Source organism: Maniola jurtina, chromosome 8 (assembly GCF_905333055.1).
Source record: "Maniola jurtina chromosome 8, ilManJurt1.1, whole genome shotgun sequence".
Classification (NCBI taxonomy): domain Eukaryota; kingdom Metazoa; phylum Arthropoda; class Insecta; order Lepidoptera; family Nymphalidae; genus Maniola; species Maniola jurtina.
The window spans coordinates 14,202,501-14,217,504 of record NC_060036.1 but is presented as its reverse complement, the minus strand read 5'-3'; the positions used below and the strand labels follow the sequence as shown (position 1 = coordinate 14,217,504).

At 35.3% G+C, this 15,004-nt stretch overlaps 1 protein-coding gene across 3 annotated transcripts in view; it reads right to left on the bottom strand.

The window, feature by feature from the left end:
* Positions 1 to 15,004, bottom strand: part of LOC123867574 (V-type proton ATPase 116 kDa subunit a1) — a 44,830-nt gene that overhangs the window by 29,094 nt on the left and 732 nt on the right. For 2 of the 3 annotated variants that reach the window (XM_045909662.1, XM_045909663.1), the window contains exons 2-3: positions 6,641 to 6,820; positions 5,290 to 5,418 (exon numbers count right to left, since the gene is read on the bottom strand). In XM_045909662.1, the coding sequence (XP_045765618.1) occupies positions 5,290 to 5,418; positions 6,641 to 6,820 (309 nt within the window). Of the gene's footprint in view, positions 1 to 364; positions 451 to 5,289; positions 5,419 to 6,640; positions 6,821 to 15,004 lie in introns of all 3 variants that reach the window. The other variant, XM_045909664.1, reaches the window with a different exon arrangement.

Genomic DNA, 15,004 nt, shown 5'->3' with positions numbered 1-15,004 from the left:
GCTTCTTCCTTTTCACTGCAGTACAAACCTCTTTCTACTTACACTATCTCTACGCATCGAGTCAATTGGTGTACAGTACGAATTGGTTGCATTTCATTTATACAGCGCGTGTCTTTCGTGTTTTCAGTAGCGAAAATATTAGGTGCATTTTTGTGATGCGTGTGTACAGTGCCCGAAATTCGAATGACGAAATTACGAGGGTTCGAAATTCGATTGACGAATACACGAGTGCTCGAAGTTCGAATGGCAGATTTACGTGTGCTCGAAATTCGAATGACGAGTGTTCAAAATTCGAATTTCCTGTACTGAAAAAGCTCCGACTGGTCCGCGATCAGCGTTAAAGTTTGTCAGTTTGTCTGCATACCCCAGCTTCAGCGCTTGCCCTCCCGCCATGAGGCCCTCCTCCCCCAGGAGCGTCACTTGTTCCTCCTCGCGCGACGGGTCCGCCATCTTGTGCACACACGCGCCGAAATGGCGCCAAAATCAATGCCAATTCCGTTGTACACATCTCCAAACTTATTTGACAGGTATAAGACTGAGCTTTGTAGAGCGTACTTTGTCGTTGCTCAGATTTTACTTAGCTCCGTATTCAGAATAATTACTATAAAGTCTCACGGTGCATCCGAACGCATAGTTGCTTCGACTAATAGGATTATTGAGTAATGAATTGCCACGTCCATTTTCAATAATCTGATTGGTGGAACAGTACGAAGTACGGACTACGGGTGCACTAAGAAACTATAGCAATGATTGGAGTTTATATGTAAGACATAAATCCGTCTCGTTTTAACTATCTTAAATCTGAGCAAAGTCAAATTACGCTCTATTGATCTTAGTCTAAGGGCGACAATTTTGAACTTAACCGTTGAACAGCCAATACGGATCGCTCGAGCAGTCATTGTCAACTCCTTGCTTGTTTCAACCACTGAGGCAGTTGACAATTAAACTGCATTTTCAATTTAGTAATTTGATGGGGAGAACTGCACTAGAACAGTCAACAGTTCAGTCAGTGTATGTCTTGTAAGTTGTAACTGCTCGGAGCGGTTGCGACTGCTCGAACGGTCTCGTGTATGTGTGAAAGGAAAATTGTAATTCATTATGCAGTCGCAGCTCTAAGCGATCAGTTATGACTGCTGCACATGCACGGGTGCTCATAAAGTATTGCTATCCTTTTCCGCAAGGAACCTTATGAAGAGGATAGCACTACGTAGACCTGTCAATTTAGTCTGGAGATTCGTGTACAACCGAGTTAGCATCAAAAACAAGTTCAATGTCAATGCCACATTTTATTGAACCGGTCGAAACCAGTTTATTATCAAAATGTCCCAGCGAACTTTCGAATCGAACGCTTAACTGTTTTAATTAGGTAGCAAATCGAAACGATCATTTAAACTGTACACACATTACGAGATATGACGCAAACAACACATTAGTACTGATTCTGATCGCAACTAAATTTTAGAGTTTTCACATATTATTATCCTTACCAATGTAACAAGAGAAGGACAGACAAACTTTATTTAGTTTAAAACTGTATAATCTCGTGGACTTTAGATGCCAGTTTTGAGCATATACAGGTTGTAATCAAACCCTAGCAAAAACTTAGCGTTATTATTATACTATCTTCACAATCCAATGCTAATAACAATTTGCCTTATCTTGTAGTTTTAGTGATTTAGTATTTTTCAAACCCGCATTGTATAGCGTGCAAAACTCGGGTCAGTGCCCCACGTACGACATTGACTTCGAGTGACCTATTTAGGGAACGTTCGTTGACCTTTAGCGTTAGTCAGATGTTTTATTTGCAATATGTTGTGACTTGTGAGCTTTAAAAAATAGAGGATTTTAAAAATATCCTTATTTTTTTATGGCATCTTATCAGTAACCATCAGTATAGTGGCTTGTTTTCGTTTCTGATAGCGTTCTGGTTACACCCTGTATTTAAATTTGTAAAGTACTTAATTTAAAATTAACTTTCCGTCCTTTTTTAGCAATATTAATAAGAAAAAGATGCAGATACTCTAAATTGAGTGATGAGAGACGTCATTATTCAAGTTGAAGTTAGGTTGACGTACAAAGTGCTGCTTGGTTTTGCTGTAATGTGTGAATAGCTTTTGTACACCATTAAAATGTCCCACCGAACTTTCGAATCGATTAGTCTGCCAATAGTATCAATTCTGTTAAAGACAATCTCTAACTAAACGAAATTGACAGGTCAAAATATACTGCTATCCTTTTCAGTGTGTTCTTTGCTGAAAAGGATAGCATATATTTTAGACCTGTCAAATTAGTTCACTTTAAAGTTTATGTTCCTAAGACAGAAAAGGTACCAATAACCAGATCATCAAAGCGATCAAAGACAGCTCAAAAGGACTAGACTTAAAGCCATAAGCCAATTTAAAAAAAGGTCAAACTAAGAATATGACATTGACTTTGGACTTATGGAATCCTGTTAAAGACACCTAACAGTATATCCGGATTTTTTTAAATCGCTGTTCAAGTTATACTATGATGAAGACCCACGACCTCAGTTTTAATAGACAGAAAGTGTTAACAAACTTTAAACAGAGCAGTGCGAAGAGGTTTGTGTTCTGTGATATTTAGAAATTGAAATTGTCAAACGCTGAAATTCTTTTGGTCCTATGCCTAGTCAATCCTCAGGGCTGGCAAGATGTGTTGGGCAAAGTCCGAACCCTCGATTTTCGACTTACGTAAGTCAGAACTTTCAATTTTATTTTTATTTCATTTTATTTTATTTGTATCAGAAAGTTATAGCAATAAAGAGAAAAAGAAGGAAAAAGTGGATAGGAAAGCACTTATCTCTATAAGAGATCTCTACCAGTGACCCTTGCCAGTGCAAGAGGTTGTAAAGATTGTTGCAATTAATAACTCTTTAAGTTTTTAACCTTAGACTGTCCTACATCGATTCTCTCATAGGACTGAAAAAATTAAGTTCTCGTCCGTCAATAAATTCGTAAAGTTTGAAGCACTTTGCTTCAAACATCTTACTAGACCTCAGAATTGACTAGACAAATCTAGAATCGCCAAAGTTTCAGGCATTGACTATAACAGTTATTAAAACCTTATCTGGGCTTATAAGACCGAATTTTAATGAAACATTGCTTGGAAATAAAAGAAACAATAATAATTTGAATGGTTCAAACTAAACACCAATGAGTCAATAAATAAACATCGTTTTGGAGCTAGTTTTTTTCTACAACAGCAGCATGGCATCGACTGTTAACATTACTTAAACCTAAATTCTATAAACAATTTTTTTTATCAATTACTTCATCATAAACTTGTGCCATAGAAAGCGGATTTTTTAATGATCTGCCAATTTAGACCAGACTCTGTAACACTAACTTGTGATTATTCATATTGCGATTATCGTAATAGTGTGACTATAATAATGTCAGCTAGGGACAAAAACGGTGTAATTGCACTAAACAAAATATAACAGCAGTAAAAAATGCAACAAGTATCCTTATATATGTATGTATTTAAAATTATATAGCATTAGCCATTAGTTATGGCGTTGTAGCTTCCTTACTTTGATGGGACCAGGCATTCATGCCGTATTCCAGATAATTTGTGGAAAGAATCAGCATCTTTCTGGTTCCCCCAAAATCATCAATGCGTCAGCGCGTTAGCGCGATGAATTGGAGAGGATTTTGTACGAAATTAAATGAAAGTTTTAATAATCCTGGGGTTCTAGTTTTCAAATCCAAATTCAAGGAAAACTGATCGAAAAACTGACCGGATTAATAATGACAGCGACTTATCCCAATGCCGATTTCGAGAAATTGAGGGGATTGTGAACAATAAATATGTGTTTGGGATTAAGAAATCTGTGTATCTTCGGAAGCTGGAATATATTCGTATATTCTCGGATTCAAATGCATCAAAGGCTTATAAGAATTATGTCGTTAGGGTTTACTATAGACATCCTGACATAGTGATACAAAAAAAAATATTTTAAGTAATTGGAAGGACTATCATAACGATTTTAACGTGTTGATTTGATACACAACACAATCATATTACCGTCACTAGTCAGGGATGCCTATTATCTTATCTGAACGATTAATTTACAACTAACTGAACTACAAGGTGGCTTACGTAAACAGCAAATATTATAAAGATTACGATTTTATTAGAACAATTTATTTCGATAATTGTAACACATTACACAACTTGATTCAAAAAACTGCTCTTATAGATAAAACGGTTTAAGACCGAGAGAAAAAACGAGAATTCCTGAAAAGCTAAAATCCCGAATGAATTAGTAGGATGATCGCAATATAAAGTTAAGGTTGAAAGAGCACACTATGACTTTGCTCAGACTTAAGTTTCAGTTAAGACGAGACAGATTTATGCCAGCGGTATAATGCTGTCTCGTTTTAACAGTGTCTCAAGTCTGAGCAAAGTCAAAGTGCGCTCTATAGATTTCAGCCTAAGACTTTAAGCTACGCGACCACACCGCGACACACGATCGCCTAATAACGCGGGTCACACACGATCAAGTTTGCAACGGACTTGAAGCGGCATCAATCAACTTGACCGTGTATGACTATAAATGTGCATGATCTCATACACGCTTGACAATGCATGGCTATCAGTTTATTGGACTGACTTCAAGTCCGCTGCAAACTCGAGGGTAAACTTGATCATGTATGGTAGCTTGATATCCTCAGCCCTAAGGCCTCATTCGCACGAGAGCTTTTTTAACGTCCGTTAAAAAAACGTCCAAATAGAACAAATGCATTCCCAAGTATCTGTTCACACGTCAACGCTTTTTTAACGCGTACTTTATTTGTTTTTTAACGCTCGTGCGAATTAGGGCTAATTCGCACCAACGTTAAAAAAGCGTTGCGTTAAAACACGGCGTTGCGCTGAAAATACAAAGTGCGCGTTAAAAAAGCGTTGACGTGTGAACAGATACTTGGGAATACGTTTGTTCTATTTGGATGGTTTTTTAACGGACGTTAAAAAAACCTTTGTATAAATGAGTCGCGGTCGCTCACCTCAAATGCTCTTCATACATTTCTATACAAAGCAGTTTGTGCGTGTCGCAGTCGAGCGTCGCGGTCGCACAACTCAAAGTATTCCTTATAATAATCACAAGTTTCGAAATGCAGCCGCAGAATCTACTGTCTGGCAGATAATCCTTTCAAGTTTCAAGTAAAATTAATCATCTATGTAAGACTTTTAAAATTATTTATTTATTGTGAGTTAAAGAAAATAAAAAAAATCTTTTCAACGCCAGAAATCAGTTTGGTGGCTTACCTCGTCGAAGAATACTTGCGTCTTCCTTAGTATGTGTTTCAGCTCAGTGAGCTCTAGATAGTTCCTCTTCAAGGCTTCCGCATTCTGGTTCACTTCGCGAAGCTCATTTTCCAGCTTTTCAAATGTGGCCTGTGGGAAAATAATAATTTTTAGAAGGGAAACTTGAGAACAGATCGTCTTAGTCGCATTTGATTAACCTAGAACTTAAACTTTAAGCTACTGGCTTAGAGAAAAAGCCTATACAAACTCGGCCAAATAATCTGTCGTCCTTCCGTCTTTTTAAAACGTTGTTACACAAAACTGCAAGTTACAACTAAGTACAGAACAGAAAAGATATGTTCTGTACTTTTGAATCGTCAAATACTAATGGTTCGGAATGCCTTGCCTACCGAGAGGAACCAGCAAAAAACTCCGTTTTATGAACAGTCCATTTAGGATTTGTATTTTTTTTATTTGTATTAAAAAAAAATTATTTAGCACTAGAACGAATCAAGCTCATTAGAAAAACAAAAAGTCTGAGTAATTGAAATCTGCCTTTAATTAAGAAGATGTGGTTCATTAATCCAAACCTAAAATAGACATTTATGTAATAGATTAATTAAAATTATAAGGAAAACCAATCAAATTTATTATTGAGACAAGTAGACTTGTCAAATTAAGACTTGAGACATATGATCATAAAGAGTTTAAGGTTGTTAGAAGCGAAGCGAAAATTGTACGTCTATGGTTAGAAGGATAGAAATCGTTCACGATCTTATGGTACAAGTGTAAATTAAAAATTTATAACACCCTCGACAAGTGAAGGTTATACAGTAACTAGAAAAGAGCTGATAACTTTCAAACGGCTGAACCGATTTTCTTGGATTACAGCTAAAAACACTCTCGATTAAGCCACCTTTCAAATAAAATAAACTAAATTAAAATCGGTTCATTAGTTTAGAAGCTACGATGTTGTTGTTAAATTGCAGCGACCAGCCTGCTCTAGTATACCCGCCAAGAAATTGTACACAGAGACAATAAAATACCACTATATAAAACCAGATTACCCATATCAACATTTCACCTAAGTAAATCCCCTATCTCAGTTAAGGTACTTGGAGAACTTCTCCTAGATCAGGAATACCACGATTTCAACCTTCCTCATCTTTTTCTCGAGTACCAGAACTTTCTCTGACTACAAACATTACAATAGTTAATCACCCATCTCAGCTAAGGCGCTTGGAGAACTTGTCCTAGATTTCTAACACCAAGATTCCAACCTTCCTCATATTCTTTTCGAGGTAAGTACCAGAACTTTCTCTGACTAGTTGACTACATATATTACAAGAGTAACATTAATTGGACACCATACCTCAAGATCAATCATTTCCCTGGGCTGAGGCGCTTCGGGCACTTCCCCGGGTATCTCCAACATGGGGATGCCGTCCCTCCTGATCTCCTTCTCGAGGTAGCGAAGCTTGCGTTCCATTTCATCGCACCGTCGCACCTCATTGACGAACTTCCGTTGGAACGCATTGACATCTGGGTTTAGCTGATGAAAAAGAAAACTGGTTAGTTTGGTGTTTCTATTACTAATGGATTTTCTGGGAATGGCCTAGCCTTGAAAAGAAGACTACTGTGCTTTCAATCTGAAAGTTTTGAGTTAACTGGATAGGTCGCCGATTTTATACCCTATCCAGGGAATGAAGTTTCTATGGCGCTCCCTCTGTTACGTAATTCCATTGATACAGCCAAAAATCTCAGTGGACGCAAACCATTTTGAGTCGCCAACCAATCACAAGTGTAACTATGGTTTCTAATTGAATTTTGGATATTTTTTGAAAACATGTTTGCAATATATGTATTCTTCTGATGATTTCTTAAATGTCCATTGTATTAAAGTATTAAAATCACACTTTTCACACTAATCACACTAATATTATAAAGGCGAAAGTTTGTATATGTGTGTGTGTGTGTGTGTGTGTGTGTGTGTGTATGTGTGTGTGTGTGTATGTGTGTGTGTGTGTGTGTGTGTGTGTGTGTGTGTGTGTGTGTGTGTGTGTGTGTGTGTGTGTATGTGTGTGTGTGTGTGTGTGTTTGTTACTCCTTCACGCAAAAACTACTAGACGGATTTGGCTGAAAGGAATGGAGATAGATAATATCCAAGATTAGTACATAGGCTACTTTTCATTCCGGAAAATCAAAGAGTTCCCACGGGATTTCAAAAAACCTAAATCCACGCGGACGAAGTCACTGGCATCATCTAGTAAAATATATTTTATCCTATGATCTGTGTTATTCTAGTAACAGAGATCTTTTGAAAAGATGAAAAGACATCATAAGATACTTATTTATACATATTATATATTTAAACTACATACATTATTACATACATTATTATTTACATACTTATGTACTCATTACATTCAGTTTTTAATTATATTGTCTTTATTCTATTTCCTGATACAGAAATAAAACAATACATAATTCTGTACTCTAAAATCTGCTTTTAAACTGCATGGCTGGCTACCAAGAGATTTTCCGATTTTTTTACTTATTATGTAAACAAAACAGTCAAGTGTGAATAGGACTGGGCACTCTCAGAAGGTTTCAAGCTTTTACATGGTGACTATTGTAGGTACGTATATTTTGTAGTGAATATGGGACCTCGGACCCAAAACAGGGGGCTAGGATGCGGGGAGCAGGGCACCCCCGCCTCATAACCCGATTGCCATATCAACCTGTCGCGAACTATAGGTATAGTTAATTTATTTTGTGGTTAATGAAAACCTATTAGATAAATAATTAGTTACAGATTTTTCATCATAATTCATTTGTATTATAGTTATCATAATCTCAATAATTCATTTCTATGATAAGTAAAAAGTTACAATGATAAATATTGGCAGTGGTCCAATCAATCTAATTAATTAAAAAAATCACATGATATCATTAGCTGTTCACATGATTTACTGATTTTGGAATATTACAGAATTTTTCATAGTTATATAAGTACTTACTCACTTAAATCTAAATAACAGTTCTACAAATGCTGAATGTAAGAAAAACCCTCTGTATATTTTTTTTCAGTAAATAAATATACATACATACATACATACAGCTGGATTCATAATTTTGATTATATCACTAAGGTCATAATATTAATAGTACACCATGCTGTTATAGATGTTAATTATTGGTGAAGCCTTTTTAAGCCAGCCATAAAAATCTATACTAATAAATAAAATTGGAGTGTCTGTCTGTAATTTCGAATTAACTACTGTAACAAAGAAAATTTTTCACCACCCAATAGGTGAAAAATTTAAAAAAATAAAATAAAAACAATACAATACAATAGAATTCCTTACTTTTACTTCCAGCTGACAAAATATATATATATAAAATGGATATAGGGAAAACCTTCGGGCGCCAGCCAGCTGGATAGAAATCTCCACAGATAGACTTGCCGAGGCCTGGACTTTTAATCGCAAGTCAGAGATTCGGTCCACCTAGCCGTGCTCTCTATTCCGGGACGCCAAATGTCCTCAAGAAATAAATATTGGTGAATAAAAATCAAAGAATTTAAAATTTATTATTAAAAATTAATTTATTAAATTTCTAAAGTTTTATACAAATTTTATTTATTAAAGAGGAAAAAAAATATGACAATTTATAATAGGTATCGCCCCTTTGTTCTTGTCTTAATTTTATATGTCTTATATATAATTATCAAAAATAAACAAACTTATAGTACCTGGGCCACATGGCCACACACTAGGTTATAAAAAAAATAAAGTCCAAATTATCACAAAATTTGTTAAAATAGAGAATAAGCTAGGCACATGTCGAATATCTAACTAATTCCACAGGCCGAAAACTGCATTCCATCACACCAATTCCGGGATGGAATCCGATATAAAACGTAACATGTACGATCCAAAATGAAATTTACAGGAAAATCCTCATGATAAATGCTCAAATGAGGCGTTAAATGATAACAATCTAGGATCAACGGAGATCTAGGATCAACGGTCTAGGATCAACGATCTAGGATCAACGGCTGTAACAAGGAAATGTTAGGTTAAAATTTTCATTCATTTTCTTGTTGGAAAAATCAATGTTCTAATGGCGAAATTGGGTAGAAAAATGAACACTTACCGCTAAAAGCGCCGTGTCCTACCACTCTATAGCCCTCTGGCCCATAAATATGTATTATACTTATTTAGTTTAACGTTCACATTTTTAAAAATTAATAATTGACGAGCAAATGTTTGCGTGTCTATGTAGGAAGAAAAGTGAACCTTCAAAATGGCCACCGAAAGATGCCAACTTCATTCGGTAAACGAGCTGTCAAAAATGTTACTAGTTTTTTTTTCCAATATGAAAGAAGGTTTGACAGATCGTTGAATTACATTCCCAAACGTCACGCCTTAGAAACGTCATGGTGAAGTTTGGGACACTGACATATGACATATAAAAAGGTCTACAAACAGATTTCAGGTTATGTTAATAAAAAATATGCGATCTAAATAAAGGATGTAACGGGACCGCTAAGGTACACGTTACAATTTCCCCTTTCTAGAGAAAAGAAAAAAAAACCTTTTTTTTTTTTCTTTACCCTAAACAATTCTATAAGACAAAACAAAGGGAACTACCAAACAAAAGGAAAGTTAAATATCTAAATTTATGTAAGCCAAAACAACCAAATAATCATTAATAAATACAGATTGAGAAGCAATCCATTAAAACAAAATTCCTAAACTAGAATTGCATAGTATTGGTATACTACTGTCCAAGACACTAGCATCAACGCTGTGAAATGGCAAACCAAACTAGCTAAGAAGGGAAGAAAACTTTCTAAAGAGTGTGTGATTAGGATTGGTATACTACTGACCAAGACACTAAGCATCAACGCCGTGAAATGGCAAACCAACCTAACACAACATAAGCCAAAATAAAAAGAGTCTAGAGTTAGTATGCAACTGATCAATCCACTGAGGCACCCTCGCCGCGTATTGACGAACTAACCTAGCTAAGGGGTTTTCGGAATGGTATGCAACCGAACAAAGCACTCAGGCACCCTCGCCGCGCATTGTCGAACCATCCAAAATAAAGATGCACTACAAAAGAGCTACACCTAAAACATCGTCCTGCCTAAAGCAAGGACCTAGCGAACATGTCCACATGTGTGAGACAAGGCCAAGGATGAGTACTAAAGACCCACATAGAAAAAAAAATATACATCTACTTGCCGATAAAACAGACACAAGCAGGAGGATAACATGGAGCATGTGCCAACCATGATCCCACAAAAGATCTGTACATATTTACAAAACTACCTGACTGACTATAGCAGAACAAGCAGGAGGATAGTACGGGGCATGTGCTAAACCGTAATCCCATAAAAGAAAACTATACATATTTACAATAAAATTAGGTAATACGGTGCAAACAAAGGCAAAACCGCAACCAAAAATGAGTTCTTCAAGAGCCTGGTAAAACGAAGCAACTGCATAACCGCTACCAAAAGATCTCTTATAAACAGAACTATAAAATCAAAAATATACAATATATACAAAAAAAAAGGAGGTAATGCGGAGCAACTGCATAGCCGCAACCTACAAATCGGTAGGACTGACAAAGGAGTCAAAAAAAATCCTACACAAAATAATAATGAGTCCTTATTGTGTTAGCTTCTGCTAGATTCTTTTCCTGTTAAAATTAATTTTAAGTTTTAATTTTGTCAAATTTTAAGAATATCTTTTATATGGTATCTACCTGTACTATTTTTTTCCAAATCTTTTAATAAATATACATTATCTGAAATTTTCTTTATTATTTTACATTTAACAAATTTAGGGGCTAATTTGGCGGAAAAGAAAGAAGCAGCATTGGATTGCACAAAGTTGCGCCTCCAAACTGTGTCTCCAACACAATAAGAAATGCTTTTTCTTCCTTCATTGTAGTATTTGGCATTTCGTCTATATGATTTGGCCAGATTACTAACAGTTTTATCAAAAATATTACTCAAAGTAAGAAGTGCGTCCGAATAATCTGAACGACTACCAATAGTTAACTTTGAAGGGTCAGAGATAGAATAAAATTTATGTAAGGATCCATCAAGGAAAACTTCCCTACCAAACATAAGAAAATTAGGTGTGTATCCTGTAACTAAATTAATAGTGCCATTAATAGCTGCCTGAACATGGGGTAAATATCTATACCACGTTCTATGATCGTTCTCAACATAGCATGCTAGACAAGTCTCAATAGTCTTATTAAAACGTTCAACTGGGTTATTCTGAGGAGTATGTTATGAAATATTTTTGGAATATTATATTCTTTAGCAAAATTCAAATTTATTTAAGTTATTTGCAAGTCTAGAATCTTTTAATCTTTGATATTTATTTATCTAAAATGCTGAATGAATTTAAAATCTTTTGAAAGTAAAATAATAATATCATCTAGGTAACAGGACTTCGTTATCAAAATCTGGTCCAAACAAACGATCAGAAAGTCTGTGTAATTCGACGGTGCATTTGTCATACCAAATAACATCCTAACGAATACAAATAGACCACGACCTGGGACTACAAACGCTGTCTATTCTCTAGAAGATTCTTCTAATAAAATTTGGAAAAAGCCAAAAAAAAAATAGATAAAATTAAATAAAATAGATTTTCCATCGTCGTGCACCTATCATTTTCAAGAGAAAACTGGCCACAGCGACACCTATCAAGTTTTTAGCTCCGTTTCTTACAAAGAAATGGCCTTTTTAGGTATGTAGCATTTTCACTAGTAACACATAGATAATAGTAATACAAAAAACCTCAAAATAAACTACGCTTATTAACTAGGCGAGCACACTTAAATTAGCTATGCTAAGACAAACATCTTAGTATCTAGGCATACAATAAAAAAAATAAGTTACAAGAATACAATACACCTTAAAATATTACAAAAAATACAAATTAAGACAAGAACGAGAACAATTAAAATATTTATTCACTAATACTATGAGAATCAACACAACTAGGTTCCCAAATAAAAATCAGTCCCTGTTCGGGGCTGCCAAATGTAACAAAGAAAATTTTTCACCACCCAATAGGTGAAAAATTTAAAAAAATAAAATAAAAACAATACAATACAATAGAATTCCTTACTTTTACTTCCAGCTGACAAAATATATATATATAAAATGGATATAGGGAAAACCTTCGGGCGCCAGCCAGCTGGATAGAAATCTCCACAGATAGACTTGCCGAGGCCTGGACTTTTAATCGCAAGTCAGAGATTCGGTCCACCTAGCCGTGCTCTCTATTCCGGGACGCCAAATGTCCTCAAGAAATAAATATTGGTGAATAAAAATCAAAGAATTTAAAATTTATTATTAAAAATTAATTTATTAAATTTCTAAAGTTTTATACAAATTTTATTTATTAAAGAGGAAAAAAAATATGACAATTTATAATAGGTATCGCCCCTTTGTTCTTGTCTTAATTTTATATGTCTTATATATAATTATCAAAAATAAACAAACTTATAGTACCTGGGCCACATGGCCACACACTAGGTTATAAAAAAAATAAAGTCCAAATTATCACAAAATTTGTTAAAATAGAGAATAAGCTAGGCACATGTCGAATATCTAACTAATTCCACAGGCCGAAAACTGCATTCCATCACACCAATTCCGGGATGGAATCCGATATAAAACGTAACATGTACGATCCAAAATGAAATTTACAGGAAAATCCTCATGATAAATGCTCAAATGAGGCGTTAAATGATAACAATCTAGGATCAACGGAGATCTAGGATCAACGGTCTAGGATCAACGATCTAGGATCAACGGCTGTAACAAGGAAATGTTAGGTTAAAATTTTCATTCATTTTCTTGTTGGAAAAATCAATGTTCTAATGGCGAAATTGGGTAGAAAAATGAACACTTACCGCTAAAAGCGCCGTGTCCTACCACTCTATAGCCCTCTGGCCCATAAATATGTATTATACTTATTTAGTTTAACGTTCACATTTTTAAAAATTAATAATTGACGAGCAAATGTTTGCGTGTCTATGTAGGAAGAAAAGTGAACCTTCAAAATGGCCACCGAAAGATGCCAACTTCATTCGGTAAACGAGCTGTCAAAAATGTTACTAGTTTTTTTTTCCAATATGAAAGAAGGTTTGACAGATCGTTGAATTACATTCCCAAACGTCACGCCTTAGAAACGTCATGGTGAAGTTTGGGACACTGACATATGACATATAAAAAGGTCTACAAACAGATTTCAGGTTATGTTAATAAAAAATATGCGATCTAAATAAAGGATGTAACGGGACCGCTAAGGTACACGTTACACTACCTCATATTAAGCTCATAGGGTTATTTGAACGATACCTTAACTGAATCACACGTTTTTAAAATTTGCCTGTCTGTCTGTCTGTCTGTTTGAAAAGGCTAATCTTTGGAACAACTGAACCGATTTTGACAGGATTTTCACAGACAAGTAGAGGATTGACCAGGGTGTAACATAGGCTACTTTTTTAACCATATTTCAAAAAGGGAGTTGTGTTTTTCTACCTATGTACACCGAAATCTCTGAGATTTCTGAACCGATTTGCGTAATTTTTTTTTTAATCCATAGAGAAACTTTGCGACATTGTTTCATAAAAAATTTGGATTCCAACTCCTCAATCCTGATGCTGCAGGGGATCTGACCAATCCACGCGGGCGAAGCTGCGGGCATCAGCTAGTCTTCAATAAATCATAATATGGATGTGTGACGTTTTGCATCTAAACATAACAATATTATATTTCCTCACCACAGTTAGGACTGGAGATGATAATGAAAACCTCATATTATAATTATTACAAGTTTGGTGTTTGAAACCTATTATTATCATTGGAAATTCCAAATTGTATTATTTTGGACAGAAATCTTTATTAGGTTTGGTTGGTGATTCACCTTTATTTGGTTGTGAGAAAATTAATGAATTAATACCTTTATTATGTAACATGTGTGTTAAGTTCAAATATGATTTAGAGTCTACTTAAAAATGTGGCTACCTATTAACAAAATAAATTCTTATGTACTTGAGTAAATGAGTACCTAAGTTTAGTATAAAACTTTAAAAAAAATATATTTTACTAGCCGACGCCCACGACTTCGTTCGTTCACGAACTCTTTGGTTTTCCGGGATAAAAAGTAGCCTATGTGCTAATCCAGAATATTATCTATCTCCATTCCGAATTTCAGCCAAATCCGTCCAGTAGTTTTTGCGTGAAGGAGTAACAAACATACATACATACACACACACGCACACGCACACGCACACACACACACACACACACACACACACACACACACACACACACACACACACACACACATACAAACTTTCGCCTTTATAATATTATTAGTGTGATTATAGTGTGATCACTTCAACTAATGTACCCTTTTGTAAGTACAGTGATTGCATAACAAGGAGTCCAATTTGATGGCCCAACATGGCTAAGACAGACTAAGGTTGACAGCACACTTTGAGTTTGCTTTGAGTTAAGTTTCAGTTAAAGTTCAGTCAGGTTCATGCCAGCAGTATAATGCTTTCTCGTTTTTTTAACAGCGTTTTAAGTCTGAGCAAAGTCAAAGTGCACTCTATAGATCTCAGCCTAAGAGAGGATACACAGGCCCGACTGAGATCTGTTTTTGTTTAATGCACAGTCATACACCTC